The 9,862-nt window shown below is 45.5% G+C and overlaps 1 protein-coding gene and 1 non-coding gene across 2 annotated transcripts; both read left to right on the plus strand.

Annotated features, from left to right (window-relative positions):
* Positions 1 to 8,046: 8,046 nt before the first annotated feature.
* Positions 8,047 to 8,183, plus strand: LOC112134793 (small nucleolar RNA SNORA70). The gene has a single exon (XR_002916144.3). It is a non-coding gene; the product is annotated as a small nucleolar RNA SNORA70 (small nucleolar RNA).
* LOC100447083 (large ribosomal subunit protein uL16-like) lies at positions 8,102 to 8,593 on the plus strand. The gene has a single exon (XM_054561099.2). The coding sequence runs from the start codon at positions 8,102 to 8,104 to the stop codon at positions 8,543 to 8,545; it is 444 nt and encodes a 147-aa protein (XP_054417074.2). The 3' UTR covers positions 8,546 to 8,593.
* Positions 8,594 to 9,862: the final 1,269 nt, after the last annotated feature.

A 9,862-nucleotide genomic window follows, 5' to 3' on the forward strand; every position in this document is an offset into this window, starting at 1 on the left:
GAGAATCAGTTGAACCCAGGAGGCAGAGGTTGCAGTGAGCCAAGATCACACCACTGCACTCCAGCCTGGGTGACAGAAAGAGACTCCGTCTCAAAGAAAAAGAAAGAAAGAAAAAAGCATGAGATTATTGAATATAATTTAAGACTTCTTTGCTATTTGTTTTTGTCTTTAGGGTACACCGAGTAAATAATTGCAATCAGCTGGGCATGGTGGCTCACTCCTGTAATCCCAGCACTTTGGAAGATCAAGGCAGGAAGCTTGCTTGAGGCCAGGTGTTTGAGACCAGCCTGAGCAACATAGCTAGACCACCCCCACCATCTCTACAAAAAGTAAAATTAGCCAGGTGAGATGGCACATGCCTATAGTCCCAGCTACTTGGGAGGTTGAGGCAGGAGGATCACTTGAGCCCAGGAGGTTGAGGCTGCTTGAGCCATGATTGGGCCACTGCACTCCAGCCTGAGTGACAGAGCGAGACCCTGTCTTAAATAATAATAATTTCAATCAAATGCTATGTTTCAAGTCACTTGAAATAGGCTTCTTTTCTATATAGCTGTGATATTCATTTTAGATGTTGACTCAACTGGGTCAAGGAATATCCAGATAGCTGGTAAAGCATTATTTCTGGTTATGTCTGTGAGGGTGTTTCTGGAAGAGATTGGCATTTGAATCAGTGATTGAGTAAGGAAGAGCTGCCTGATGTGGGCAGATATCATCTAATTTGTTGAGGGCCTGGATAGAATAACAAGACAGAGGAAAGTCTAATTCACTCTGTCTTCTGGAGCTGGGACACCCATTTTCTCCTGCCTTTGGACATATGAACTCTAGCTTCTCAGGCCTTCAGACTCTGGGACTTACACCAGGGGCCCACAGGTTCTCAGGCCTGCAGACCCAGGCTGAATTATGCCACTGGCTTCCCTGGTTCTCCAGCTTGCAGATGGTATATCATGGGGCTTCTCAGCCTCCATAGTCATGTGAACCAGTTCCCCTAATAAATCCCCTCTTATCTACCTATCTGGAAAATTCTGACTACGTGAGGACCTTGATATACGTTTATATGCATTTTTGTTTCTTTTCAATTTTCTAGGAATGGCTTGTCTCTTCTCATATATTATTATTTTTCTTTGTAGAGATGGGGTCTTGCTGTGTTGCCCAGGCTGATCTTGAATTCCTGGTCTCAAGTGATCCTCTTGCCTCAGCCTCCTAAAGTGCTGGGATTACAGGCATGAGCCAGTGTATCCTGCTCATTCACTGTTCAACACACTCAATTTTTCCTTCCCCCCATGAATCCAGCAAAACTGCTTTTGCTCAGGCCCCCAATAGCCTCCTCATTGCCAAATTCAGTGGAGTGAAGTGGTACGCTCTCGACTCACTGCAACCTCTGCCTCCTGGGTTCAAGCACTTCTCGTGCCTCAGCCTCCCAAGTAGCTGGGATTACAGGTGTGCACCACACACCTGGCTAATTTTTGTATTTTTAGTAGATATGGGGTTTCACCATGTTGGCCAGGCTGGTTTTGAACTCCGGACCTGGGGTGATCAGCCTACCCGGGCCTTCCAAAGGGCTGGGATTACAAGCATGAGATAATGCGCCTGCCCTGCCCGGCTCATTCTTTTTTTTTTTTTTTTTTTTTCTGAAACAAAGTCTTACTTTGTTACAGTAGGTAGCTGGTCAGGCATGAGCAGGGCAGGAGAGGGCTCTGCCCAACACACACAAATATCAGGACTGTCAGGCAACCATCAGGTGATCAGGCAGTTGCTAACTGTCTTTCTAAAATAGTAATTGGTCACAGCCAGTGCCTGGGAAAGGCAGTGTCCTAATACATGGAAAACACCTGAAATGTGATCAGTGGCTTCTTGAGAAGACCTCAGGGGTTGGGCAAGTGGGCTCAGGAATGTGCCTGCAGACAGCCCACCCCAAGGGAAGAATCAGGGGAGAAGTAACAAGACCGCAGAAGCATGCCAGAGTATAAAACCTCAAGTCAAAAGGTCAAACCGCACACTTATCTTTCAAGTCACACACTTGGTCCTTTTATTCCTGCTCTAAAGCTTTTCAGTAAACTTTCACTCCTGCTCTAAAACTTGCCTTGGTTTCTCCTTTTGCCTTAGGTCCCTCGGTTGAATTCTTTCTTCTGAGGAAGCAAGATTTGAGGTTGCTGCAGACCCCTACAAATTGGCCTTGTCTAACATATTTTGGTGCCATGTGACTCGGATACCCTCCACCAGTAACAACTCTATTGTCCAAACTAGAGTGTAGTGGAGCAACCATGGCTCACTGCAGCCTTGACCTCCCGGGCTCACCTCACGCGATCCTCCTACCTTAAGCCTCCTGGGTAGCTAGGACTATAGGCACACAGCCCAATGCCTGGCTAATTTTTTGTATTATTATATATATATATATTTTGTAGAGAGGGGGTTTCGCCATGTTGCCCAGGCTGGTCTTGAACTTCTGGCCTCAAGCGATCTTTCTGCCTCAGCCTTCCAAAGTGCTGGGATCACAGGCATGAGCCACCGCACCTGGCCTGTTTTCCATTCTTGTACACAATTCCATTTCCAATAAAAACTTAACCCGGATAATGTCACTTTTCTGCTTCAGTCCTATTATCCTAAGTTAGAATTCCCTAACATGGCTACTAGGCCCTCCCTGATCTGCTCCTGTGTCTCTTTGGCCTCATTTGTACCTCCCTTCCCCATCTCTCACTAAGCTTAATTACATGGGACGTGTTCACCAACAGCCCAAGCTCTATTCTCTCTCAATTTCTTTTCTTTTTTTTTTTTTTTTGTGAGATGAAGTTTTGCCCTTGTTGCCCAGAATGGAGTGCAATGGTGCGACCTCAGCTCACTGCAACCTCCGCCTCCCAGGTTTAAGCGATTCTTCTGCCTCAGCCTCCTGAGTAGCTGAGACTACAGGCGCCCGCCACCACGCCTGGCTAACTTTTTTGTATTTTTAGTAGAGATGGGGTTTTGCCATGTTGGCCAGGCTGGTCTCGAACTCCTGACCTCAGGTGATCCGTCCGCCTGGCCTTCCAAAGTGCTGGGATTACACGCGTGAGCCACCACCCCCGGCCCTCAATTTCTTTCTTTCTTTTTTTTTCCTCAATTTCTTACATACACTCTTCTGTCTGGCCTTTCCCTACCTCTTGTCATTCTTGTGCTCTGAGCTTAAATGTCTCTTGCTCAGAAAGACCTTCCTTGTCCATCCCTCTCCTCTGGTTTTATGAAGGTAGTCACTGGATACCTTACAATGGTTGGTCCATGTATTAAATATATGAGTATGCTTGTTTAGGCTTCATCTCCCCCATTAGACTGTAAACATCCTGGGAGTAGGAGCCATTTTGGTCTTGCTCATTGGCACAATGATGGGCATGTAGTAGGCACTCAGTATGTGCTGGCTGTTTAATAAGTTTGAGAAGTTTGATTCTAAGTACAATCATCCACATCAGACTTCTCTACAAATTGTATATTCAGTGGGCATCAGCTCTGCCCAGTGAAAGAAAGCAAACCCGGAATGCAGTGCTTGTGACTTAGTACAGGCTCAGTAAGGGACAGCCGTATTAATTGGGATAATGGCAGGGGAGGGATACACACAAACTTTTTTATTTCTTATAGACTTTTCACTTAGTCCCCTTGTTTAGTTGCATGGCTTCCTATGACCTTATTTTATTTATTTTTATTTTATTTTATTGATTCATTTTTTTTTTAGATGGAGTCTCGCTTTGTCACCCAGGCTGGAGTGCAGTGGCGCAATCTCGGCTCACTGCAACCTCCGCCTCCCAAATTCAGGTGATTCTCCTGCCTCAGCCTCCTGAGTAGCTGGGACTACAGGCACATGCCACTATGCCAGGTTAGTTTTTGTATTTTCAGTAGAGAGGGGGTTTTACCATGTTGGCCAGGATGGTCTCGATCTCCTGACCTCGTGATCCACCCGCCTCAGCCTCCCAAGGTGCTGAGATTACAGGTGTGAAGCACTGCGCCCTGCCCCCTGTGACTTTAGAAACAAAAATAGCATGACTTCAAGTCTTTCATATACACTTTTTTAGGTACTCTTCTTAATCACACTCTGAGGCAGTTACTGTATCTCCATTTTACAGAGGAGAAAAAGGAGGCTTAGAGAGATTAAGGAACTACGCTGAGGTCTCCCGGCTAATTAGAGGCAGAGCTGGGTTTAAAACCCATTCTTTGAATTCCAGGGCTAGCTTTGTTTATTCCACACTACAAATTAATCTCATAATGAGGCGTGGAAGGGAAAGATCCTATGTTTTCCCAAAACACAGCCACATTTCATCACTGACTCTTGCCAGTGAACCTTTTGTTCCTCAAATACTAGGAACAAAAATCATTCATTTGGAACTGCTCTTTCTTCCTCTGTACGTGCTTCGTGCATTTCTCTTTGTAAACAAGACTTTAAATAAATTACTTCTAGGCCAGGAGCAAGGGCTTATGCCTGTAATCCCAACAATCTGGGAGTCCAAGGCAGGAGCATCACTTGAGGCCAGGAGTTTGACATCAGCCTGGGCAAAAAATCGAGACCCCCATCTCTACTAAAAAATAATAAGAAGAAGAAAACCAAAGAAATTACTTCTAATTGTTTTATTCTATAAGCACATCTCGCTTAAAGAAAAACTTATTTATATGCAAATCTTAGTGTTTTAAAGTCTATAAATTAAGTAAAAAACTCCTTAAGTCTCATTTTAGAGAGGTTTTAATTGTAAAAAGGCTCGACATAGACTTCTTTAGATAATGAAAACCCCAGGCATGTTTCACGCAATTATTCAATTCAATGTGCACAGCTTCCAGAACACAGAATGCAGAGATGCCTGGAATTAATGGCAGCAAGTCTGTTTCTCATGTTTTCCAATCTGAATGTATAAATTTTTAATCTTACAAACCTGTAATGAATGTGTTGGATTACTGTCTTTGCTCTATTGTCAGCATATAAAGAGACTCGGCTTCTTGGCAGAATGATTAAGTTAAGGATATTGCATTCTAACCACAAGGAAACACAGATCTCCTTGTCAGCATTCTTCCTTCCAAAAAGGTTGCTTAAAGTGGTGCTTAAAAGATAATTCTATCCCAAAACACAGTGACTTAGGAAAAAAAAAAAAAAACGAGAAATAAATAAAGATAATTCTAGCTTACTAAATTTAGGGTGTGGAAAAAGTCCAAAATGAGAATATTCACTGGGTAATTGTGCAAGAATTGTTAATATGTGTGATAAGGGGAGGGTATTCTACCCACCTGATGCTTGCCTCTGCCCCCCCCACTTCCGTTTTGCCTTGACATACAACATACAATTTATGAAGGTTAAAAGTTAAATGAGGGCCAGGCGTGGTGACTCACGCTGATAATCCCAGCACTTTGGGAGGCCGAGGCAGGTGAACTGCTTGAGCCCAGCCTGGGCAACATGGCAAGACCCTGTCTCTACAAAAAATAAAAAAAAATTAGCTGGGTGTGGTAGTACAAACCTGTAGTCCCAGCTACTTGGGAGGCTGAGGTGTGAGGATCACCTGAGCCCAGAAGGTCGAGGCTGCAGTGAGCCATGACTGTGCCACTGCACTCCAGAGCCTGGGTGACAGAGTGAGACCCTATGTTACTCCGTTCTCGTGCTGCTATGAAGAAATACCCGAGACTGGGTTATTTATAAAGGAAAGAGGTTTAATTGACTCACAGTTCTGCATTGCTGGGGAGGCCTCGGGAAACTTACAATCATGGCAGGAGGAAAAGGAGAAGCAGGCACCTTCTTCACAGGACAGCAGGACGGACAGAGTGAGTGCAAGCATGGGAAATGCCAGACGCTTAAACAACCATCAGATCTCGTGAGACTCACTATCATGAGAACAGCATCGGGGAACCACCCCCCATGATCCAATTACCTCCACTTGGTCCTGCCCTTGACACATGGGGATTATGGGGATTACAGCGGTTACAATTTAAGATGAGATTTTAGGTGGGGGAGCAGCCAAACCATATCAGATCATGTCTCAAAAAAAAAAAAAAAAAAAAAGAAAAAAAAAAAGAAAAGCTAAGTGAGGCAGTCAACTCTTTGCCACTGCCACCACATTTTAAATATGAAATGGGCTGTGTGTGGTGGCTCATGGCTATAATCCCAGCACTTTGGGAGGCCAAGATGGGTGGATCATCTGAGGTCAGGAGTTCAAGACCAGCCTGGCCAACATAATGAAACCCTGTCTCTACTAAAAATATAAAAATCAGCTGGGTGTGGTGGCAGGTGCCTGTAATCCCAGCTACTCGGGAGGCTGTGGTAGGAGAATCGCTTGAATCCAAGAGGCAGAGGTTGCAGTGAGCTGAGATCACGCCATTGTACTCCAGCCTGGGTGACAAGAGTGAAAGTCTGTCCCTGCCACGCCAAATAAATAAATAAATACATAAATATGAAATGATTTCATACCTGAGTTATTCCTTTTTTTTTTTTGATACACGGTCTCACTCTTTTGCCCAGGCTGGAGTGCAGTGGTGTGATCATAGCTCCCTTGCAGGCTCGACCTCCTGAGCTCAATCAGTTCTCCCATCTCAGCCTCCTGTGTAGCTGGGTCCATGGGCCCACCACACCCAGCTCACTTTTGTTTAAATTTTTTGCAGGCATGGGGGTCTCACTATGTTGCTCAGGCTGATCTCAAACTCCTGGGCTCAAGTGATCCTCCCACCTTGGCCTCCCAAAATGCTGGGATTACAGTGGGGAGCCACCACACCCAGCCATATACCTGAGTTATTCCTGAAACCACCCTGAAGTCAGAGCTACTCTTCAAAAATCTGTCAGCAAGTTCTCTGCTCATCTTCATATTCAAGGCGGATTTCTAGTCATCCTCAGTTAACTCACAAAAAGAGAAGCTAGCAGCACAAGTTAATATAAGAAGCTTACTGGTATCTGCTTTGAAATGCATTTTTTTTTTTTTTTGTGACAGGGTCTCGCACTGTCACCAAGTGTCTGGGCCTTTGACACTTCAGTAAGCTTCCTGCACTCCACATTAGGCACGAAGGGTGACAGATAGGGGCAGGGGCCAGAAAAGGTGCCCGGGAGACCAGCAGCTTAGTGGTTAAATGGTGTGTACAGAAGGATGGCTGGGGAATGTTGATCTGTGTGACTCTGAGGTACATGAATATTTAGGGAAAGAAAGACAGCATTGCAGACAGGGTATGGATTTCCCATGATCTCAGAAGGTTGGTAGCTCAGCATCAATTTAATGGGAGGAAAACTGTAATTTCTAGAATGTCTGAGTTTGCAATGGAGATTCATGCTTACAACATAATACTGATGACCACCAACTTGCTTGTCTCTTGGTCTTTGTCCCTCCAGATTTAAAAATACTCTTTCAATTTCTTCCTTATGGCAGCATATATATATATGTGTATATATATATATGCTGGGGTCTCACTCTAGTGCCAAGACTGGTCTCAAACTCCTGGGCTCAAGAGATCCTCCTGTCTCAGCCTCCCAAAGTGCTGGGATTACAGGTGTAAACCACCGTACCTGGCCCCTCATGGCACTTTTTACAGCCTCTCTGTTTTTCTGCGATGTAAAATTTGAGTAAAGGAATCCAATAGAAATTTGGTCAATATTGAAGGCAGAAAGGACTTCTTCCTGGCATGTTATAATTGTGCTATTGCATTTTGGATTCGTTTTGATCTTTTTCTGCCTTATGACCAACTTGACGTCCACTATGCTTCCAAATCAGTTTCTCCTACACTTAAGCAAATACAGTTTTTTCTTCATTTGGGTTGGTATTTGATGGCCGCCTTCACATTGGATCAAAGTCGCCATGGATTCTATTCCTGTCTTTGAGGATATCAGCATCATCTTGAGAAATAATAGACATATATAAGTAAACATTCAGAAACTCAAGAGCTGGTTGCTGTGAGGGCTTAAACCACCATTTGGGTGTACTGTTAGTAATCTGTGTATCCTTTGAACTATTCATGATCATCGTGGCCCATTAGGAGGGTTTTGCAATGGCTTGGCATTCTCAGCCATGATAGAGACTAGACTGGGATGAAAGGGGAAAAAAAGAGGAAAGAAAGGAAGAGGGAGAAAAAATGAATGAGAGAGGAGACGAGATTGATAAGAAAGAAGTTCTGATCCCAGTGTGCAATGGCTGCAAACAGCAGCTTTCTTGGTGGTGTACATGGCCTGTTTCTTGTATGGGTTGCTCTAAGGGACCTTGGAGACAGGCCTTTCAAATGTATGTTCATGTCTCTGACCTTGCACTATCCCCGAAGTAGGCTCCAAACAGGCATTCAAGGTGCCTTTGGAAAGCCCCAGGGCATTGTGGCCAGGGTTCACATTGGCCAAGTTAAGTCCATCTGCACCAAGCTGCAGAACAAGGTGCATGTGATTGAGGCGCCATGCAGGGCCAAGTTCAAGTTCCCTGGCCGCCAGAAGATCCACATCTCCAAGAAGTGGGGCTTTACCAAGTTCAATGTGGATGAATGTGAAGACATGGTGGCTGAGAAGCAGCTCATCCCAGATGGCTGCAGGGTCAAGTACATCCCCAATCATGACCCTCTGGACAAGTGGCAGGTCCGGCACTGGTGAGGGCTTCCACTGCGCTGCTCCCCACACCCCACTTTTTTTTTTTTTTTTGAGAGAGAGCCTCGCTGTGTTGTCCAGGCTGGAATGCAATGGTGTGGTCTCGGCTCACTGCAACCCCCGCCTCCCGGGTTCAAGCGATTCTCCTGCCTCAGCCTCCCAAGTAGCTGGAATTACAGGCGCCTGCCACGATGCCCAGCTAATTTTTTGTCTTTTTAGTAGAGACGGGGTTTCACCATGTTGGCCAGGCTGGTCTTCAACTCCTGATCTCATGATCCACCCGTGTCAGCCTCCCAAAGCGCTGGGATTACAGGTGTGAGCCACTGCACCCGGCCTCTGCCCCTTCTTAATACCCACCAATAAATGCTACTTCCTGTCCATGTAAAAAAAAAGAAAAAAGAAAAAGAAAGAAGTGCTGATGTTTAGCACCAGAGAGGTGCCGAAGATGGGGAAGAGTGCTCAGTAGCCATCAAAAACATCATCTAGTCCTCCTGGCGCTCTCCCTCCTCTACAGAGCACATGCCCTGGTTTCTTTTCTGTTTTTTTTTGAGATGGAGTCTCATCCTGTCTCCCAGGCTGGAGTGCAGTGGCGCGATCTCAGCTCACTGCAACCTCTGCCTCCCAGGTTCAAATGATTCTCTTGCCTCAGCCTCCCAAGTAGCTGGGATTACAGATGCCCACTACCACGCCCAGCTAATTTTTGTATTTTTAGTAGAAACAGGGTTTCACCATGTTGGCCAGGCTGGTCTTGAACTCCTGACCTTGTGATCCACCTGCCTTGGCCTCCCAAAGTGCTAGGACTACAGGCGTGAGCCACCGTGCCCAGTCTGCCCTGGTTTCTTACTGAGAATTTCACATGGGAGCAGAATAGGAAGCCGTGCCCGTGCACAAAAGTGACATTGGTCAGGTCCTCCTTGCTTCCCTGGCTGACCAGTTTATTAGAAAATGAATTAAATGGGCATGATTTTAAAAATAAGATAAGTAGGAATCCAGTGCTGACTGGGGTGTCGTAAACAGCTTGATTTTTTTTCTGTGAATGGCACTGGCCACACATGCCTGCATTACTGGTAAGTCTGTCCTTGTCTCTAATTTGATCACATCTGTCCCTCTGAACCTGTGCATATGGCTTCAACAGAAGACTCCCTCTGAGTGAGTCAAGGGCATGCAGGATATTACTCTGACACCCACAAAGATAGAAGAGGGTGGCAGAATGTAAGGCAGAGGTTGGGTCCTACCTTAGTGGGGAAAACATGCAAAACTGGGGAAACATCAGAACCCCAGGTGAGAATGAGAAAAGCCCTGTTGAGGGATGGGTGGCAGAAG

This window comes from Pongo abelii, chromosome 7 (genome assembly GCF_028885655.2).
Source record: "Pongo abelii isolate AG06213 chromosome 7, NHGRI_mPonAbe1-v2.0_pri, whole genome shotgun sequence".
Classification (NCBI taxonomy): domain Eukaryota; kingdom Metazoa; phylum Chordata; class Mammalia; order Primates; family Hominidae; genus Pongo; species Pongo abelii.

Excerpts from the sequence above, each read along its gene's own strand:
- LOC100447083 (XM_054561099.2), top strand. The coding sequence starts at position 8,102 with ATGGCTGCAAACAGCAGCTTTCTTGGTGGTGTACATGGCCTGTTTCTT.